The 23,420-nt window shown below is 41.9% G+C and overlaps 1 protein-coding gene across 2 annotated transcripts in view; it reads left to right on the top strand.

The window, feature by feature from the left end:
• The window catches only part of LOC126259725 (facilitated trehalose transporter Tret1-like), a 120,226-nt gene that overhangs the window by 56,616 nt on the left and 40,190 nt on the right, over window positions 1-23,420 (top strand). For both annotated transcript variants that reach the window (XM_049956705.1, XM_049956706.1), the window contains exon 2: window positions 5,001-5,057. In XM_049956705.1, the coding sequence (XP_049812662.1) occupies window positions 5,006-5,057 (52 nt within the window). In that variant the 5' untranslated portion in view covers window positions 5,001-5,005. The remainder of the gene's footprint in view (window positions 1-5,000; window positions 5,058-23,420) is intronic.

Consider the following 23,420-nt stretch of genomic DNA (forward strand, 5'->3'; position numbering starts at 1 on the left):
AGCGTTATTAGGACCTGACTTAGTTTGAAAGTAGTCTCATTCTGGGTCTGCACTCTGCTGGTTATTCGAATCGTGTAGTATCTAGATTTGTGGGTCATTCTCATATGACGGTGACCCGATATAGGACTGCTTGAGGGCAGGCATACTCTTTGTCAAGGTTCCAGTCGACCAGGGTTGACTACCACCAGGGGAGATCGCACCAAGCACTTAGTACCCCTTCACCTATGCACCTGTTACCCCAGAACTAGAGACGGACTCCCTCCATTAATCTGCGTCATCCCGCGTCATTGATCGGAGACTAGAAGCAGCCTGACTAGAGAATTACTGTCCCATGCGTAAGCTGCCGTTAAAGCCTCAAACAACCGGCTGTGTCTGGACTGGTGCCATGACCGGGAAGCATGAACTGCTGATGAATAGCAAAGCATTTTGTTCGGCAGTGACTCGCGGTTTTGCGCTACTCCGGGTGACAATCGTCGGCGAGTATGGAGGCGACCTGGGGAGAAGTTCCATTCTTCCATTGTTCCGGAGAGGCACGGGAGTGTGACTTCTGGTCATGGCTGCTAGCGATTGAGGGCACTCTGGTGGTACAACGGCACGTCAGGCATAGCCTGCGTCCCTTGTATTACCTTTCGTACGACGGTATTGTGTGTGCCATTCCTCAGTAGGACAATGCTCCCCACACATGGTACGTCTCTTTATTACCTGTCTGAGTGACGCTGAGGTACTCCCGTGGCCAGCAAGGGTCCCAGATTTGTCTCCAGTAGAACGTATGTGGGATCAGCTCGGACGTCAACTCAGTCCGAGTGTCTGTATCCAGGATATGAACGACCATTTACAGTAGCTGTGGGCCAGCTAGCCTTAGGACAGGATACAAGAAAATCAGTGCCACCATCCAGATTGTAGGGAGGTCCAACGTCATACTAACAAGTGGGCTCATACTATCAATTTCTTTGTAAATTTGACTCGGTTTGTAATCACTGAAATAATATCACATGTCCTCTCAACCAGTGAAATTCCGTTTCGTTTATTTTTCTTTTTTTTTTAGTGCTCCACTTTTTTTACCAGTTAGCATAAATCAACTTAACTAAAATAATCGCAGTGGAATTAATTTGTTAAGGCACGAGTAATAAACTACCGCAGAAACAGGATATTGTGGAATATTCCCTTTTCAGCCCCTATAGTTTCACGAAGTTCCGATAGGTGGCGGCGCTATACATAGCCTTCAAAATTGGTCTGTAATGGAGGTGCGTTCCAAGCAGAGAGCTGTCACTAAACTTCGTTTGGTAGAAAACCAGAGCATCATAGCCGCTTGCAGAATATCTGAGGAGGTCTGGCAGCGAACAAAAGCATGGCGAGTTGTTGGGCGAAGCTTCTGTCACCGTCGCACAAACCTGTCCGATCTGCCGGACGCCGACCGCCCGCACACAGCTGCGACTCTTCCAGTGCTGGAATGTGCGACCACTTCGAGGTGATCGACTGATCGCAGTCAAACACCTCGCTGCACAACTGGACGTCTCTGTCGATAGTGCTGACACAATTGTCCATCGGTTGGGGCAATCAAAGGAGTGTGCCGCTGGGTTCCTATCTATCCAACAGAAGACCATAGGAAGCAACGAAGGACCGTCTGTGCGGAACTGGCTGCGCGTTACAAGGTTGATAGTGGCAGTATTTTGTCAAACACAATCATAACCGATGAAACATGGGTTCAACACTTCGAATCGGAAACAGAAGGCAATCCAGGCAGTGACGCCATACCACCTCTCCTCCGAAGAAAAAGTTCAAAGCCGCACCCTCAGACGGTAAAGTTATGGCGACGGACTTCTGGGTTTCTGAAGGCGTTTTTCTGTTTCACCTCCTCCCTCAGGGTGCGACGATAAACTCTGAAGAGCATTGTTCTAACCTCAGGAAATTGAAGAAATGACTTCAGCGTGTTCGTTGCCACAAAAATGAACTTCACAATGACAACGCAAGGCGTCAAATGAGTCAGCGCACCGAAGAGGAGCTCACAAATCTTTATTGGACTGTTCTTCCTGATCCACCCTACAGCCCAGATCTCACACCTTCTGACTTATATATGTGTTTGGTCCAGTGATGGATACACTCCGTAGGAAGCCGTACGTGGGTGATGGGGTGGGGTTACTGATGCAGCAAGTCCTCAGCTTCGACGTTGGCCAGCAGAGTGGTACTATGCGGGCGTACGGGCCCTCTCAGTAAGCTGGCGTAAGGCTGTCGCATTGAACGGGAATTCTATTGAGAAATAGGGTATTGTGGCCAGAATAGTGAGGAATAATAGGGTCTCTTGGAATTCTGAATGAAACCATCCTGGTTTCGAAAAAAAGTGTGGCATTACTTACTTAACGCCCCTTGTAATTAATAATGTAATCTAAAGACCACATACTTCGATTTTTACTAATGCACAGAGAACATGAATTAACTTTTAATCTAACTGGTATAATGCACAACAACAAAGCACAACTTTACACAACAGCAGCTTAGTCGGGGAAAACAGTGCTCCTACATACACCCAAAAACGTTCGCTTGTTGTACAAACTTCCGTGAGCTTGTTTTATTCTGTAGCTCCACGACGGCGTATTTCAGCGAAAACTACCAAAGTTTTCTGTCTCTGTCGTCATGTTCTGTCTATGTCTCTCATTCAGAGGTCAGAACTGTGGGGAGGCAGGTCTGTTTTTGAAGAAGATCGTTTTGGAATTGTACGGTCTTACTAACAACGTCATGAGCTATTAGAATCCCTCCCGTCACGTTACTTCGTTATGAGTAAATTTCATGAATAATACTTGCGTTTGGCCAGAAGTAGAACGTCGTTTACTGATCTTAACGTTGTTATCTGTTCTCCTTGCGTTTTTATTGGGAGGACACCCTCTTCCTCTTCCCTCTCCCTGGAAAAAGAACCATTATGATATTCGTAAATTGAACACACATCCTACCTCGCAAGGTAGAAGGCGTATAAATTCAGCATTTGTTTGGAGAAAGCTAGAATATGTAACAGATACGAACCGGTAGCAAACGTAGCCTCAGCCATTTGTCGCCAAAACTATTTAACAATTTCGTCTTTTACCGCCGTTCTCCTTGAAACTGAAGATTCCTCTGGTTTACAGACGCTGTCAGTAGCATTGTACTTTCACTTCATAATACTTTTTACTCTTGCATCCTGAAGATGGTAGGGATAAAATGCAGAGAACAAAAGGACATTTACAAATTGTATAGAAACCACATGGTAGTTATATCAGTCGAACGGAATGAAAGATATGCAGTGGCTGAGAAGAGAGTGAGACCGGTTTGTATCCTATCCATCTTGTTGTTCAATCTATACATCGAGCAAGTAGTAAAGTGGAAAAAAATTGGAGTACGAATTACAGGTCAGGGAGAGAAATTAAAACTTTAAGGTTTGCCGATGACATTTTAAGACTGTCAGAGAGAAGAGCAGTAGAACGGTACGGACAGTGTCTTGAATGGAAGATATAAGATGAAGATCAACAAAAGCAAAACAAGGGTATTGATCTGTAGTCTAATTAAATCAGGCGATGCTTGGGGAATTAGATTACGAAACGAAACACTAAAAGTACTAGATCGAGTTTTGCTATTTGGGCAGCAAATAACTGAAGATGCCCAAGTAGAGAGGGTATAGACTGTAGACGAGCAACGCCAAGAAAAGCATTTGTGAAGAAGAGAAATGTGTTAACATCAAGCATAGATTTAAGTGTCACGAGGTATCTTCTGAAAGTATTTGTATGGAGTGTAGCCAAGTGTGAAAGTGAAACATGGACGATAAACAGTTTAGACAAGAAGAGAATAGAATAGAATTTTTGAAATGTGTTGTTACAAAAGAGTGCTGAAGATTAGATGGGTGGATCATGTAACTAATGAGGAGGCACAGAATAGAGCTGTGGAGAAAAGAAATTTGTGGCGTAACTTGACTATAAGACGAGATCGGTTAATAGGACACGTTTTGAGACATCAAGGAATCGTCAATTTAGTGTTAGAAGAAATGTGGGGGTTAAAAAATTTAGAGGGAGACCAAAAGATGAATTCAGTAAGCGGGTTCAAATGGGTGTAGGTTGCAGTAGTAATTCGCTGATGGACACCCTTGCACAGGATACGGTAGCATGGAGAGTTGCATCAAATCAGTCTTCGGATTGAAGACCAGAACAACAACAACCTTGCGACATAAAAACTACTAAAATGATATAAAAGGTATTCGTATGTATCTAAGCGTAAACTGCCTGACAGCAAAATAAGGTCACAAATCTAATACTAAATCTCTGCTTTATCCTTCTAAGTGCTTCAAATATGATCTTTTCACCCCGTACCGTCGATCACTGCAAGAGATTCACAAGTCGTATAAGGGTGATTCATATTTCTTTATTATTTCCAGTGTTTCAAAGGGCAAGGTCTGACACTTGTAAGGCATTTGCAGAACTTTATCTCCGATTGTGAAAAGGTTAAAAGAAAGTACACAGAACAGTTAACAGAGTAGCGGACAGAGGGCCTCATGAGTTAAGTAAACTGGATAGCGTCAGAAAGAGTAAAACAAATCGCCTTTCTATTTCCGCCTTTAGCGTTGTTTTTCTACTATAATCTGACATTTCATGGTCTATGAACATCCTTCCTTTTTATCGAATTACATCAGCCCAAAGGAAAAAAGGGAAACACACACCACATTTCAGTTAAGACCGAAAATCTTTTGGTGGTAATTGTATCGAACAAACAGATACGGTGACACATGCTTACACAGTTGAACTGGTCGTATGTCTCCCTTCAGTTAAAGTGGACAGCTAAAATGGTTCCGTCATTTTATGTGCAATAAGAATGTTTACACTCACAGTTTCAAAAACATATTGTTTTGTAGAACTACAAGGTTGACAACGCCCTCCACGAATCCCGCAGTATCTGCGGAACTCATTTAGAGTGTTGTAAAGCTTGTTCTACGGCGTAGATGCTTTGTTCTTGCACAGTGTCTCAATCCAGCTTTTTCTCAACAGGTAAGATGCGGATACCGTTCGTCACCACAAACCTGCAGTACCTCGCTGCCTTCTGGGGTGAGTTTACCACTTTGAATCTTTTTCTGCAAGCATGGATACTCCAAATGTTAAGTCGATAATAGCAAGACACAGTATTGTTTGCACAAAGTGAAACACCAAGACCGAGAGATGTGATCACAATGAAATTTATTCCAACGATTAGGGACATGATACTACACAAATGATTAGCACTACAGACTTGCAATGCGACTGTGGAAATTCAGTTCGGAGTAGAGCTACGAAGTGTTGCAATCAAAGCCCCTAGACGGCGTGGCATGGAATTAAATAGCCGACATGTAGCTACTAACATGATCTGTTATTCTGAGTGATTGTTTTTACTGCTCTGACAAGCCCTTGATTCTAGGGCCTTAATTTTTATGTATGGACATACAAACCGTTACCGATAAATGCCATGTGGAGACAGCTCTGAGTGATTTGCTTATGTGAAGCTGTCTGTCCTTCTGAAGAAGACAGGTTTAGATCCATCGAAACCGTGGTCGAGGTTATTTGAAAAGCACCATTCTTTGTAACTGGTTGGCTGCCCTTTATTCCTGCTGTTCTGTAAATGTTGTTATAGTGCAGCCATGTTCAGAACATTGAAAAGAATGCTTCTAACGTAAATAGCTCCGTAAGAATTTTTACAAAATCCTTTACGCTCCTTGGGGCTGACTTTCTTTACCATCAGTTCCCATATCATACGACCACATGCCATTTACAAGCTACATCAGAATCGTTGAGTATTTTTTTAAATAGTTTATTTCTGCAGTCCGTGTTGTTATAGCTTAAATTATGCTTCACAATAGTATGAGAGATTGTAGTTACTTCAGCAGCCATGATTTTGTCACTTAATGGTAATGGCCGGCCGGAGTGGCCGTGCGGTTCTAGGCGCTACAGTCTGGAGCCGAGCGACCGCTACGGTCGCAGGTTCGAATTCTGCCTCGGGCATGGATGTGTGTGATGTCCTTAGGATAGTTAGGTTTAATTAGTTCTAAGTTCTAGGCGACTGATGACCTCATAAGTTAAGTCGCATAGTGCTCAGAGCCATTTTTGAGCCAATGGTAATAAGCTACCGGTATTCACAAATTTGTAGCTATTACTGCTTCTCTTTGAATCTCTTTCTTTGTTTCTATGACCTACAAAAGTTAAGGACTTAATATTACTAATTTGCTTTATCTTACAGGCTTTCGTAATTCTTTTACTTTGTCAATGTAGGCCTAGGCCTAGGATTTAACTAAAAAATTAATATAATTGTTGCATTCTACCAGTCTACCAATATAATAAATCATTACTTTACCTGTTGTCGATGCATGCTGCAGACCATCTCTTGCCCCTCCATGTGCTACGCTGAATTCCCTTCTGCATTAAGTACAAAAAGCTTTATGCTTGTTATTTTTTACTGATCCAAACCAAACATAAGTGTCTTCCCAATGGGGAAGATACAAGACCGTATGGTGAGTCTTCTTTTTGGTGGTGTCTTCGAGTGACCATCGTTTTCACTTTCACTACCCATAGCGAAATAGACATATTAAACACAATACAAATTGCACACTGCACTGACATCTAGCTGCTTGTCTACACTCTACTGAAGCGCACAACGAAAGTCTCGTCACGGGAGCTTCAAGCTAACTAACATAAAAAAGAGAGAATTCAGAGACGATAAATTGGAAATATTTGATTTGGAAACGACAGTCTTCGAATGATACGGAAATGTGAGCATCAGTAAATCAATAAAACTTTACGAAAACCGAGGGAAAACAATAGCAAATATGTGAGATGGGTAAAAGACGAGAAAACTCGTGAAATAAAGGAGACTTGTCTAAAATACGCGAGACCCCGTGAAATACGGGAGACCAGGCAACCTTACTATTGACATTCATCGCAGAATTTGAGCTATATGCAGACCGAATCGGATGGATCAAGATGATGTGCCTCAGTGGTGTCATTTGATTAAGAGTTTAAAATTGTGTGTAGATTTGTTGTGTGGGCAGTGTGTCCTAGACCTGCCTTATGATATGATATTGCTACAAAAATATTGTTGCTTATTATGTCTGAATACTGAAAAGTCGTTAGAAAAATTATTGTTAAACAACACATAGCAAACTTTTAATTATAGGCGAAATTGATACAACTGTCCATAAACAATAAGCAAATCTGTAATCACACAAGACGAACAAGCGTAATGCTCGTTACCCTCTCTAAATAATAACACACCATGAGTTTGACGATTCTGTACAATGATAACAGAGTCACAGTGAGAACAACGAACTTACGTGTACAACAGTTTATATTTGTTACTAGCCTTTTGCCCATGATTCATCACATATATCGAACACACCTTCCCCCCTCTCTGTGTCCACTTCTTCCTCCCACTTATATCTGTCTTTAATCCTCCTCCCCACTCCTCTGTCTTTCTTCATTCCATCCTCACCCTCTCTTGGTCAATTTTCTCCACCCCCTCCCTTGAACCATTTTTTTCTTCTCTGTTCCTCTGACCATATCCTCCTTTGCCTCTCTCTTTCAGTCTCTGCTTCGCACTCTTCTTTTCCACTACCCAGTACCCCTCTACACCTTCCAACTGCCTCTGGCATCTCCCCCTCCTCCCCTCCCTCTGCAGGTTTTCTCCTCCTCTCTTTCTGCCCATCCCCTCGTCTACACATCTCAATGGGTTCCCAGCCATCCTCAGTGGCATTTCTAATTCCTACAATACAGTTCAATGAAGCAGGCTGATACAACTTCCACAACACACCTGTCATGCAGGGCAGGCAAGACATCAGGGACCTTAAAACGATTTATTTGCGTCTGATGCACAGACCGCCATGCAAAGCAGATAGACAAAGCGTGCCGATACTACTCCAACACAACTTGCCTGTCATGCAGGGCAGCCTACATGTTGGGGGCCAGAAAACGGTTTTTTGCTCCTGACAGTGTGAGATATTGAGAAAGCTAAAATAACCATTCATAAAAAGCGATGCAGTCTCTTGCCTACTGGTGTCGCATTTTTGCATGACAATGCTTAGCAATGCTCTGCACTGCAAACATAATAATTGTGTTCGTTCAAATGGGATGTTCTGAACAGTCACTCTACAACCCATACTTGGGGCTCAGTTCCTAACACTTTGACTCCAACGGAAATCAAGATGCTGGTGGGGGCTATCTGCAAGCTCAGGTGGCAAAATTTTATGCAGGGGAACTTTGTCAACTCATGAAGAGAAATGATAAATGTATATCTGAATGGTGATTATGTAGAGAAGTGATATAAAGCTGCATTTCTAAGATTTCACCAGTAAGTTTGTTTCAACTATTCCACTATTTTATTTATAATCTATCAAACAGCTACATTAATTGTAGCGCAAGTGATTCAGAAAATGTCATCTTGGGAATCACTGTTACGCTCGTCGTTGCAATAACGGATAATGGCAAAGCTCAAGTGTCCAGCATCTAATGTAGCGGCATTACTTTGAGGTTGCCGCTATGTGTCTAACATTATTTACTGGGTTCGCTGAAGATGCAAGTTTACTTTTCATATGTATGTTCTTTCTTATTATTGTTATGATGACGACGAACGAGACGTCGCCAATGTTGACTGGTAGCCAGTGTTAAATGGAAACATATAAATCACAGCAGGTTTGTCAGTAACGTCGATAAGGTGCTGGCTGCAGGGTCTGGATCTGCAACGACTAAAATAATTAGAAGACGTTGGGAAAAAATAATATACACTCCTGGAAATTGAAATAAGGACACCGTGAATTCATTGTCCCAGGAAGGGGAAACTTTATTGACACATTCCTGGGGTCAGATACATCACATGATCACACTGACAGAACCACAGGCACATAGACACAGGCAACAGAGCATGCACAATGTCGGCACTAGTACAGTGTATATCCACCTTTCGCAGCAATGCAGGCTGCTATTCTCCCATGGAGACGATCGTAGAGATGCTGGATGTAGTCCTGTGGAACGGCTTGCCATGCCATTTCCACCTGGCGCCTCAGTTGGACCAGCGTTCGTGCTGGACGTGCAGACCGCGTGAGACGACGCTTCATCCAGTCCCAAACATGCTCAATGGGGGACAGATCCGGAGATCTTGCTGGCCAGGGTAGTTGACTTACACCTTCTAGAGCACGTTGGGTGGCACGGGATACATGCGGACGTGCATTGTCCTGTTGGAACAGCAAGTTCCCTTGCCGGTCTAGGAATGGTAGAACGATGGGTTCGATGACGGTTTGGATGTACCGTGCACTATTCAGTGTCCCCTCGACGATCACCAGTGGTGTACGGCCAGTGTAGGAGATCGCTCCCCACACCATGATGCCGGGTGTTGGCCCTGTGTGCCTCGGTCGTATGCAGTCCTGATTGTGGCGCTCACCTGCACGGCGCCAAACACGCATACGACCATCATTGGCACCAAGGCAGAAGCGACTCTCATCGCTGAAGACGACACGTCTCCATTCGTCCCTCCATTCACGCCTGTCGCGACACCATTGGAGGCGGGCTGCACGATGTTGGGGCGTGAGCGGAAGACGGCCTAACGGTGTGCGGGACCGTAGCCCAGCTTCATGGAGACGGTTGCGAATGGTCCTCGCCGATACCCCAGGAGCAACAGTGTCCCTAATTTGCTGGGAAGTGGCGGTGCGGTCCCCTACGGCACTGCGTAGGATCCTACGGTCTTGGCGTGCATCCGTGCGTCGTTGCGGTCCGGTCCCAGGTCGACGGGCACGTGCACCTTCCGCCGACCACTGGCGACAACATCGATGTACTATGGAGACCTCACGCCCCACGTGTTGAGCAATTCGGCGGTACGTCCACCTGGCCTCCCGCATGCCCACTATACGCCCTCGCTCAAGGTCCGTCAACTGCACATACGGTTCACGTCCACGCTGTCGCGGCATGCTACCAGTGTTAAAGACTGCGATGGAGCTCCGTATGCCACGGCAAACTGGCTGACACTGATGGCGGCGGTGCACAAATGCTGCGCAGCTAGCGCCATTCGACGGCCAACACCGCGGTTCCTGGTGTGTCCGCTGTGCCGTGCGTGTAATCATTGCTTGTACAGCCCTCTCGCAGTGTCCGGAGCAAGTATGGTGGGTCTGACACACCGGTGTCAATGTGTTCTTTTTTCCATTTCCAGGAGTGTATATTGTACTTAACTGGTCGCACAGTATTCTTCTTGGCTGCATACACATAATTATAAACAGACAGCTATTGAGGCCTCACTTAGGCCATACGTTACCAAGCGCCTTGTCAGAGGTTGCTTCCAATCAGCTGAAGGCTATGCTAAGAGTGGACGAGAGCTCGCTAGAAACTTGATACAAGCCGCGGAGCGGCGCTAGCGGCGCTGGTCGCGACTCGCGGCTCCAACGATACTAATACGGACCGCGGTCGACAACTGCAACCCCTAACAAGTGTGGTATCGTACGTTGATACCACAATTATTACCTCTAGAATATTCAGGAACGGGCAATATTTTACATTTGAGAACGTCAGGGCAAACTATTTCGCAGATTACACTGTTTTCCTGCCGAGTGACAAGAAGTAAATGTTCGAAGGAACTTACACATTTTCGTATTTTATACAAAAAGATCTCCATGGTATACAGGAAGGTCTCCTGCGCTGGAGAACCTACATTACTAAATACCACAAATGGATATCTACGCTTGTATCTTTGAGTTATAAAAAGTGCATTATCTTCGCACTCGCGCTAATACTTACCTTGCCTCCTGTCTGCTACTACGATGGCATGTTAAAGAGATCAGATTCAAACCATCAACAGCACAGGCACCTTTTAAAAATCTTGGAAGGTTATCTGAGCACTCTACCAGAAAGTGTGATCACGCAAGTACGCGTTTTTAACCAGCTTATGATGGTATTTTCTTCATAGATTACTGCATCGTCAGCATTGGCGGGCACTGGAGGTTACTTTATGATGGTTCTTTGTTTCTGGGGTATTGTCCAGTCGATTTTCATTATCAGTCACCTCACAACAAATATGCAAACAACAGAGAAATTAAGATTGTAAGGCTCTGTGTTTCATTACTTCTGAATGATGTGCGTACTTGAAGCAGGGAGGATAGTCTCCTTCCCGTGTTGAGATAAGACGAGAAGGCTAGCAAAATTGAAATCCTAAACTGTTCTGCTAAAGTTTCAGGAATCATTATCATGGGCGCCCTAAACGACGGAAGTCGAGAAGTAATAAATATATTTACTGATCTAGCTTCTTGTCGTCTGGCAAGTACAATTCATAGTTCCACGTTTAAGGAAATCCTTAGTGATCATGTGTCGATATCGGAACATTCAAGCATACTCCAATGTGTTAGATGAGATTTCGGGATTTCAGCCTGATCACGTTGACCTCTTCCCACGATGTTTCGGGCTGGGAATCGTCCAGCCATCTTCAGGTGAGTGTGCGTCACTGGAGACTGCAAATTCCCGGAGGCAAAAAATTGGCGCCTGCGACGCTAAAAAAGACGTCAGATGTCGCTAGACAATTCGGACATGTCCGAAGGAACAGACAGCATATCCATATAAGAACATAGTTCTGGCAATACCGGCCATGACCTTCTTCTTCTGTGCGGATGCACACAAATTACCCGAACTCTTACGGGACTCGGTAAGAATGTCTTCCACGAGTAATGAGTGTGTTGGGTAGGGACATTACGAATGTAGTGTGTGGACATTTAAGCTGAGAATGTGGGACTCGCGGGAGGTGTGCGCGAGAAAGTCCCTGCAGTCGTACTATCCTTTGTGCCCTCGGTGGCTCAGATGGATAGAGCGTCTGCCATCTAAGCAAGAGATCCCTGGTTCGGAGCCTGGTCGGGGCACACATTTTCACCTGTCCCCGTTGATATATATTAATGCCCGTCAGCAGCTGAAGGTATTAATATATAATTCTAATTTCGTTTTAGACGGCTGCAGGTCATCAATGGTGTCTGTTCTTTTGGACATGTCCAAAGGAACAGACACCATATCCATATAAGTACTTGTAAGTAAAGGTCCGTATGTGTTAGCTTACGGTGGACAAAATGCCCTAATGACCCATCCACTCTCTTAGTAACCAAGACGTCCAAAAACGGCAAGCAACCGTCCTTCTCTATTTCCATCGTAAACTGGATGTTCTTGTGGATTGCATTCAGATGTTGCAAGAACCGTGACAGTTCTTCTTCACCATGGGGCCACACAACAAAAGTGTCATCTACATATCGCCAGAAACACTCGGTTTAAGTTCTGCCGAATTTAGTGCCCTTTCCTGAAAGTCTTCCATGAAAACGTTTGCTAGCAAAGGCAAGAGAGGACTGTCCGTGGCAACATCGTCAGTCTGCTGAAAATATTCGTTGTTAAATAAAAAGTAGGTTGAGGAAAGGGCGTGATGGAAAAGTGCTGTTATGTCGGCCGTGAACTTATTGCTGATGAGCGATAAAGAATCCATAAGAGGAACCTTAGTGAAAAGTGAGATGAAAAAGAAGCTGACTAGTAAGTCAGTCTCACTGAGTTGAAGTGACTTCAGTCTACTGATAAAGTCAGCTGAGTTGCGAACATGATACGTGCACTTCCCCACAAAAGGTCTCAGTAAAGAGGCGAGATGTATCACCAAATCATACGTCGATATTACTGGCGATTGGCTGTAACGGAACCTCTTTTTTATGGATCTTCTGAACGTATAACCTGGGTGGCACAGAACTATGAGGTCTTAAGTCTTTTCGTCACTTCTTGCAGAATAGAAGAAGAATTCAGCAGTGCTGATGTTTTCCTTTCCACTTTCGCTGTGGGATCTTTGTCAGTCTACCGATACATTGGTTCACTCAGCAAGTTGTAAATCTTCTGATTATAATCCTCACATGGCAACAGCACTGTAGCGTTTCCCTTTTCCGCCGGTAAGACCACCGTGTGAGGATCTCCTCGTAGCTTTCTTAGTGCGGCCCTTTCCATGGCAGAAATGTTGCTCTTCTGACGTGGAGCTTTCGTGAGTGCAGGGCAAGTTTAACGTCTTATTTCTTCTGCAGCATCACTAGGAAGAGGTCCAACAGCTTCCTCAACAGCACTAATAAAATCAGTCAGAGGCAGGGTGTAAGTAGGCTGTTTAGGGTTTTTTTTTATTGGTAACGCCACGTATCGCTCTGTATGAAAATCACTGGCTGTGCTGTGTGCATCTGTGGCTGGTTTGGATTGTTGTTTGCTATTGTAGTGTTGGGCAGCTGGATGTTAACAGCGCGTAGCGTTGGGCAGTTGGAGGTGAGCCGCCAGCAGTGGTGGATGTGGGGCGTGAGATGGCGGAGTTTTGTGAGTGGATGATCTGGACATAGACATTAAATTTGTAAGACTGGATGTCCTGAACTGATATATATATAATGACTTTTGAACACTATTAAGGTAAATACATTGTTTGTTCTTTATCAAAATCTTTCATTTGCTACCTATGCCTATCAGTAGTTAGTCCCTTCAGTAGTTAGAATCTTTTATTTAGCTGGCAGTATTGGCGCTCGCTGTATTGCAGTAGTTCGAGTAACGAAGATTTTTGTGAGGTAAGAATTCATGAAAGGTATAGGTTATTGTTAGTCAGGGCCATTCTTTTGTAGGGATTACTGAAAGTCAGATTGCGTTGCGCTAAAAATATTGTGTGTCACTTTAGTGAATGTATGAGTACGTCCAGTTTTGCTCAGCTGTTTGAAAATCAAATAACGTAGGGGTTTATCAGCACAATCATTCATTAATTTTTCTAAGGGGACGTTACATATGTCGACCCTTAGCGGAGGATACCTCACTGGAATCTTCTGATTCTTTCTTGTAGTTTGTGTAATTAGTGTAGCTATTATTGCTAGCGCGTAATTGTAGAGAGAATCTTCTTTGTAGTTGTAGTTTTTCATTGTTGTACAGTAAAACAGTTGTGGCATGCATGTAGATTTGCACCAAGTATTTTGCAGCTGCATTTGCTATTAACTAGATATTATTTTCAGTGCTGTGTTAATGTGTTTTCTTATTTTACTCTTCCAATTGTGCTTTTCTGTGTTATCGTGTGAAACATTGCGACAATTATGGCGTGTGAAAAACGTAATATTAGGCTCCAAAGTAAACTGAGAAATGACAGTGAAGACGATAGCAGTGTATCAGCACCACCGTATAATGAATTAACTAATGTTCAACATAGTAATTTGGGAAATGGAGCGGGCGGCAAATAATGGTGTAGACAGTGAAACAATTAGTGAACAGGGAAGCATTATCGATCGATCGGTCAGCAACAGTTCGCCTAAGGAATCCGAAATGACAGGACACAATCTTGCAAATACTGTAGATTCAGGTTTTGCGTCCTCACCGTTTTCTCAAATAAGTCAAGACACATTTTCTGCTCGTCAAAATGTGAATGTTGGCAGTGCAAATGCGCTGCCGAAAATCATAGAGGAACAGATTCCAGACACTAATACATTATTATTTCAATTAATGCAACAAATGAAACAAAATCAGAGACAAGCACAGCAACAGTTAGACACAATGGAACAAAGTCTTCAAAAGTTAGACACAATGGAACAACACCAGAGACAAACACAGCAACAGTTAGACACAATGAAACAACACCAGAGACAAACACAGCAACAGTTAGACGCAATGGAACAAAATCAAAAACAGTCACAACAGCTTCAAAAGTTAGACACCACACTTGAACAAACACGTGAAGGTTTAACTGCTGAGTTACTTAAAATCGAATCGAAATGTCAAAAAGTCTGTAATGACGTAAAAACACAAATCTGTGAGCATTTCCAACCTATTTTTTCGCGTCATGAAAATGCAATACAGAATCACGAAGCAGCCATAAAGGAACTGCAAACTATTGTTCATGAAAATCACGACACCTTGCAAGCTAAAATTGACTCAGTTGCTTCTACCGATTCGGTTATGCAACTTGCAAAAACTCAGGAAGACTTAAAGGACACAGTAGATACGATTTCAACACAAATGGGCACTCTGAAACTTGGTTCGGAAAAACACACTGAGGAAATAAGTTCTCTATCGGAGAAAGTAGCCGAACTTTCAGGTCAGTTCACCAACTTATCCACAAAAAAAAAGAAAAAAAAAGGTAGATGATGATATGAATGACACAAAACCTGTAGCCTTCACTGATACAGAAGAGTATGAAAAATTAGAAAATTCAAACAAAATCAAAATGAAATCAATACACAGTACAAAAGAGAAATCCGGGAAGTACAAGATCAGTTGACACAGGTAATACAAGAATTACATATTTCAGAGGAGACTTGCACTCCAGCACGGGAAGAGGGACTTAGAAATACGGACAAGTCACAAAATAATAACACAGGGCGTTTCTAAAATTATGAAAGAAATTGGCAAGGCGCACTGAATTTTGAGATTGAACCGCCGAAACGAAGTAACAATGACCAATATGCGGCTCGCCGACATGATGATTTTGACTATTCATTACTACACGTAATTTCAAAACATTTAAGAATTCTGACAACGACATTCATCCAAAAGCATGGCTTCATCAATTCTCTCATTGTTTTCCTCCCAACTGGTCATTGGAGCACAGGTTAGAATTTATGTGTGGCTACTTAGAGAATGAACCAGATGTAAGAATGCGATCGCTCATTCACGATTGTCACAGTGAAGGAGAATTTTATCATGCCTTCGTCTCAGCATATTGGTCTCAAGCTACACAAGACCGAGTAAAACATAGCATCGTAATGATGAAACATTCCGAACAATCGGAATTTTCTAGTCTTGTCAAATATTTCGAAGACATGTTACATAAGAATCAGTATCTTTCAAACCCATACAGCCCCTCAGAACTCATCCACATTTGCTTAATCAAATTGCCTGAACATTTACGACATATTATTTTGGCAGAACGTTGCAAAGACGACACTGAAGCTTTTCAGGGACTCTTACAAGAACTGGAAATTGACACTGACAATTGCAGAACGCGAAAACAGGAGCATAACAATTACAGGTCACATCCGTCACAATTCCGCGATGACAGAAATAATAACTGGACGCGACAAGGCTACTCTTACAACGTAAATGGTGACCAAAACAGACACCACCCGTATGACAACCGTTGGCAGAATAATAGTTACCGAGAAAGATCGCATTTCCGTAGTAATGAATGTGACAGAGATAACCATAGAAATAGACAATATGGGTGCCAAAACAATTATTATCAAGGGAGATAGAATAAATTCAGACACAACAGTTCAGCGCGCGGTTATGATTCAGGGAGAAATTCTCCACCACGTGACCGACAAGAAAGAAACCGACATGACGACACACGATATAATCGTAACGACAGACCTGAATTGCATCAGAACTGCCGGGACTCATACAGGGCAGGGCCCTCTGGACAAGGTGAATTTGAGGTCTCCTAATCCCAATAACGACGCGCGCCAACAAAGAGACAGACAGCGACTCGCACCCCGGGCAGCCACGTGCGCCGGCTGGCTCAGCGAAAAATAACATAGACGCTAACCTTGAGAAAAATTTTAGCATTCCTTACTGACGTATACAAGTTTTGAAGTTGAAACCCTGCGCACTTGGAAGAGTAAAGGATTACACTACATTTCACGTGTAAAACCATTTATTGAGAGATAATCTGCTTTTTAACTTTGCCATAAAACTTTTCACTTCACGTTACAAGTATGCTTTGTCAGACTTAGAAACTGTTAACATGCAACAATGTTTGAAGTCAAATATCCAGTCAAGAACCAAGAGAACTTATTTAAATAGAAATTACGAATCCATTGTTATAGTGAACAGACGACACAGTGTTGTTATTTGTACATTCTTGCTTGTTAGTTGCACGATTACGTATCGACCATAAGGCTCACATACTTAGAACATGTACCGGTACTGCTAATGAGATTTTAATGCAACATATTGGTTTACTTGAAAATACATTCTGGATTTAAAGTACTTTCTGAGAGATACCAGATGACACAGTGGTTAGTTTATTTGACAGCTACACGATTATATCACGACGCTACTAATGAGTGACACAATTTATATTATTGCTTTTAAACTGTATCTGTTTTATATCTGCACATTTTTTCTGTATTATTCTGGAAAGTGAAACATGTTTTAGTGGTAACTTTTGTGGTATAGCTAAAATGAGACAGCCTTTTCTGTAGCGCAACAATACGTTACAGCACAGTACTTTCTTCATCACGACAATAAGCGTAATAACTAAGATATCTATACGCAAAGCATTTCACTTTTGTTTATGATGAGGTGAGTACATTGACTTCAGCAGAACTTTGATTACAGAGGACGATAACTACGACACTTCCACAGAATTATCTTACAGCAAGACGCACATTTAGCGTTACAGGACACGCATTTGAGTGATTAATTTTGTACTTAAAACATTTATTTTTAAAGATTTTTGAATTACAAAGATACAAATGTTTTCTGTGATACATTTCATTCCATTGCTGTAATTTGTAACACTTGATGGTATAATTACATTAATCGTCAGGGGGGGTACACGCTTACTTTGTGTACCACGTGTCTGGCAAGCACAAGGAGCCTGAGCTAATATGGTATGTGCTTATACAACTTTACACATCGGTACCATATTTCTCTAACACATAAATTACACAGCTATCTGATCATTTAACTGAGAGGGACAAACATTTTTTTTACTACATCAGTGACAGATGTTTACGTAATCACACTGTTGGATAACTTCACACTTATGAAATTGTATTTTGTCTGTACTTTGTGAACTGTTCATATTTTTTGGAACCATTGTGATACTATGAGAGCTTTGAATGATGTATTTGGTATGGGATCATGATTTTTAAAGTACGTTTGAGGTAGATGACACTATTGAAATGAGCAGAGAATTTTTTTTTAGGTTTTGACATTATTGCAGAAAGCTACGACGTTTTTGAGATTTGACTGAGGTGTTATGGTGTTATTATTACGACGACGATGTGTATTATGCTGTTGAGGTATGTTTATGATCAATAAGATGATGCTACCATATATGAGGAATGTGATTACGTGTTTATATGTATATGAATAATGAATAGAAGTTAGGGACTCTGGTTTGTGAAAAAGGATGTTGGAAACCAAGAATCGTACTTTAAGAGTTATGAAATGTGTGTAAATGCGTGAATGTATCACAATGCCAGTGAAAATTTTTTGGACACTGTTATATTTACAGGATTTTGTTTCTACACATTTGTAACGCAAATTCTCGACCTGTGAAATTTTTATTTGAGACTGTCACTGTAGCGGAAACTGCTGTCGTAAATATTTTGGTAAGAAAGGTAAGTGATGTTGACGTAACGCGTTTTGGGTGCCCAGCTGAGAGATAGTCGTCTGACAAAAGAAAGCCATTAGGTGGAGAAAAAAAGAGGCCATTATCCTCGCTATTGACATTTCTTTGTAGAAAGCATCGCAAATACGACACGCTCAAACTTGAAAACATATGATTACACTTTGGAGCTCTTAATTTATGATATTTACTAAAATGCCGAAGGAAATGATGAGAAACATTTTACATTTATTGTCTTTCTAGTTGAGAGATTTTTTTTGCCTTTGGAGACGCCATTTGCCTAGTGAATGACGTTTCATATGTCACTTTATATATATATATATATATATATATATATATATATATATATATATTTGTTCATTTCGTTTAATATCTAGTTTCTAGCTGCAGCAGCATTGGTTAAAATAAAATTTAATAGATGTACTAATATAGATATTTTATGCCTACAGATCCAGTAAATAGTAATTTTATGATCTACTTCCAAAAAAACGAGGGAGCACAAAAAGACATTTCCCTTCACAGGAATTGCATACATAATTTTTGTCAGTGACTTGCTAACTTTTTTGGTACAGTAAGTCAAGGTGATGCATCACTCGGGTGTTAAGATGTGACATAGGTATTAAACATGGCCATTTTTACCGTAATATTTTTTCTGCTTGAGCTTTGTCATGTTTAGATATAAGTTATTGCATTTGCTGTTGCTGTTTGCCAGGCATAGTACTACTGAATTTCACTTTGTATTACTCTGTTAAGCCAGTTTTACTACTGATTTATTTTTCTTATTTGCTGCACATTGCCTTATATTGGTTGTAATGTTGCATTTGCTTTGCTAATTTAGATATACTGCTGCTTGCTTTGCCAATTTGCATTTTTTGTCATTGCTGTTTGTGTTAATTGTTTTGTACTGCTGCATTGCCTCGTCCCTTACTTTAGCATCTGAGCTCAGTAGATTTAAGTTAGCTTAAGAAGGAGTAGACTATATAAGAGAGTGAGTTGTGATGAATTAGAAGAAATGCATAGAGAAGGTATTAAAAAAAAGTGAAATAAGAGGAAACATCTATGAAATGAAGTTTTGGGTTGGACTCAGTACCCAATGTCACACTGAAAACAAGCCCTGACCTGTCCTTTGTGTTATTCCGCTATGTGTCTGTGTACCTTGTTTATTTGTGTTCTTCCTGTCTTTATGTGTTTATCTGATGAGACTTATGTTGTAGAATTTTTCTAATACTCAGCTACATTCACTATGATGAGGAATACTGTTATCCTCAAATATAATTTGCATTTATAATATGTTATTTACTTTGTAAAGATGTTTAGACATTATTTATTCTGTTTTGGTTTAATGCTCACGTGTGAAGTTGATATTTCAAAAGTTATTCAGACGTTTTATGTATCTACTTATGTCATAATTCCTGTAACACATATGTATATGTTTATTTCTATTCTTTTGTAAAGCTCCTATTACTACAAATGTTATCTGTATTGTTATGTTCTTTAATGATGTATTTTGTACCTTTGTATTTGTATTCTTATGCTGTAAATTTATAATTGTATAGACACCAGTTCTTCAAATTAAGTTGCATTTCACTGCACACGTTTCTGTTGGTCATAGTATATGCACAATAGATGAGAAGTTGGGATTATTAGTGTTTGCACGTGTGTTGATAATTCAGCAACAGACTGGTTAACAGCATTGCTGGTTCTAAGGACAATTCCAAAAACTTGGTGAGTGCACAAGTTGTGGTTATGGACTTGCTATATTGTCCGCAAGACTCTTCGATGGTGATTGTGCACCTGCACAGTCGCAACATATGGCTGCTAGCCATCTCTACAAGAACTACAGTGGGCCTGCATCTTCGATGGCCCACCGATAACATTATTTCTACAAGGACTGCAGTGGGTCTGCACCTCTGGTGGCCCACCAATACCATCATCTCTACCAGGACTTCAGTGGGTCTACTCTGTGATGACCAACCTACCAATATTCTTCAAAACTTCGACTGACTCTGCTGTGGGTTTGATCTGTTGTGGACCATTACCTGTCTGCATGTCAAGAGTCAGCATTATCTTTCTGTTGGAAGGACAACACTACTTCTTCAAGACTTCATGGAAATCTACTACTTCATGTGCATTTTCTTTTACTGCTCAGACTTTGTGCATAAAATTGTAATTACTACCATGATGAATGATCAGGACTGTCTTTATGGACTGTGAGAAAATTTTAGCTTTTGACCAACATTGTATCAATAAGTGTGTGCATTTGATATCTTTGTTATTGTAATTATGTAAAATTTTATCAAATCATTACTGGCCACTGCCCAAAACAATTAGTAAAATTTTTTGTGGGGAGCATGGGGGCTATGTAAGTAGGCTGTTTAGGTTTTTTTATTGGTAACGCCACGTAGCGCTCTGTATGAAAATCACTAGCTGTGATGTGTGTAGTCTCTGGCAGGTTTGCATTGTTGTTTGCTATTGTAGTGTTGGGCAGCTGGATGTTAACAGCACGTAGTGTTGAGCAGTTGTAGGTGAGCCGCCAGCAGTGGTGGATGTGGGGAGTGAGATGGCGGAGTTTAAAGAGCGGATGATCTGGACAGAGACAGTAAATTTGTAAGACTGGATGTCATGAACTGATATATATATATATATATATATATATATATATATATATATATATATATATATATATATATATATCAAAATCTTTCATTTGCTAACTATGCCTATCAGTAGTTAGTCCCTTCAGTAGTTAGGATCTTTTATTTAGCTGGCAGTATTGGCGCTCGCTGTATTGCAGTAGTTCGAGTAACGAAGATTTTTGTGAGGTAAGAATTCATGGAAGGTATAGGTTATTGTTAGTCAGGGACATTCTTTTGTAGGGATTACTGAAAGTCAGATTGCGTTGCGGTAAAAATATTGTGTGTCACTTTAGTGAATGTCTGAGTACGTTCAGTTTTGCCCAGCTGTTTGAAAATCAAATAACGTAGGGGTTTATCAGCACAATCATTCATTAATTTTTCTAAGGGGACGATACAAGGGTTCTCGGCGTCGGGGCGAAGTTCAAACCTCTCCCAAGCACAGACAGTGTTACGTTGTCCAAAACTTTATCCTTTAAATTGACCATGGAACGTCGAAAAGCATCTTCTTGCGGTAACGTTGCTGACAGCTGGGCGAACTACGAAACCTATTTTGATGTAGACTCTTTATGGACCCAGTCCGATTTTGCCCAGGTCACGCCAGGTCATTCCGACAGAGGGCAGACATGTAGTTATCACCTTTACGCATGCGCCTGCGCTCCACAGAACAGTAGCTCCAGAGGGTGCGGATTTCGATAGAGACGCTCCTGTGACGGAGGCCAATGCGCACGCGTTTTCGCGTCAGTTTTTTACTATAGAGTTGACTCCAGGAACTTGCAGTCTCCAGTGACGGACACTCGCCTGAAGATGACTGGACGATTGCCAGCCGAAATATCGTGGCAAGAAGTCAACGTGATCCATCTGCAGTCCCGAAATCCCATCGAACATTCAGTACGCCGGGAAAACCTCAAGAATCACGTACTCCAATGTATTCACAAGTCGCAGCTATTTATATTACGAAACAATAATATACGCAGGCTCTCTCTGCGTGGGGTGTTGAAAGGAATGGGATGCAATGGTCGATCAGTTCGTCATGGGTCACAGTAGTCACTTTCTAAGAGACGCTTGATGTGCTGCACAGAGCGACACCAGTGGACAGAGGATGACTGCAGACGAGTGATCTGAAGTGATGTGATGAATCACACTATGCAGTGAGTCAGTCATATGGAAGGGTTTGGTTTTGGGTTTGGCGAATGCCTAGAGAACGTTACCTGCCATTATGCGTTGTACCAACAGAGAGTATGGAGAAGATAGTGTAAAGGTATGGGGGTGCTTTCCGAGGTTAGTGTGTGGTCGCCTTATTGAGCTCAAGAAACTGCTAAATGCGGAAGTACATGAACACATTCTACAGGATTGTGTACTGCATACACTAGGGAAATAGTTTGGAGAAGATGATAATTTGTATCAGCTTGACAGTGCACCCTATCTGAAAGCAGCATCTGTGAGGCAATGATTTGTGCACAATAAAATTTCGGAAATGGACTGGCTTGCCAGGGTCCCAAACTGGACCCAGTGGAAGACCTTTTTGGCTGAGTCAGAATGCGACCTCCATTCCAGATTCCAACATTCAATATCACTACTTTCTCTGGTTACAGCTTTTGCATGAGAATGGGCTACTATATTTCCAAAGAGGTTTGATATCTCATTGAAATTGTTCTCACCATATTTCAAGGTATTAAAAAGGAAAAGGGTTTAAACACCCCATATTAAGGTCCACTAATAGGCGGAGATAGTGTATTAGGAATTATAGGTCATGATCTGGAATGAAAGTCGGTAAATAAGACAATATCATCTGAATCATGATTCTTTTTCCGTTGCTGGCCACTTTCTATGACTACATAGAACGGTTTGTTGAAGTAGGTGGAAATTGTCATACAGTCAGCCATAAGATATTACATCTGTTGCATTAAACATTTCCAAACCAGTAACATTTTTCACTTTATTACCATCATAACGAACAACAGCAACAGTAATCCATCCATTGCCAGCTTGAGCTGTATCTAATTGCGTAAGTGTGAAATTAATAACACAACCACAAAACACTGATGGACCTTGCAAAATAACTTGTGATCCTTTGTTAGCAACTCTCACTTCCAGATCCTCTATGGCCTTGTAAACAGTTTGACGGCCACGCCGATATCTTCTGCTGTAGCGAGGCATCTCGGAACATGCAGTAGCACGTGCAGCTGCTCGCCGACTGACGTCGGCTTTGACTGTAACTTACTTAGATGAGCGCGAGGCTCGTGACCTTGAGCGGCGGCGGTGCCGGAGGCGGCTTATCCCGGCGGCGCGCGGTAGGAGCTCTAGACCGCGCGCGGCCGGGATACGGCTTTGGCGCTGCGCCAGCGCTAAGGCAAGGCAGAGTAGTGAGGTCACACAGTGGTGACGCAATGCATTGCATTACGAACAAAAAAAACTGTTTATTTAAGAACAAGAAATCATCGTAAAATAAGTGAACAAGAA

The sequence above is a fragment of the Schistocerca nitens genome, chromosome 5 (genome assembly GCF_023898315.1).
Source record: "Schistocerca nitens isolate TAMUIC-IGC-003100 chromosome 5, iqSchNite1.1, whole genome shotgun sequence".
NCBI lineage: Eukaryota > Metazoa > Arthropoda > Insecta > Orthoptera > Acrididae > Schistocerca > Schistocerca nitens.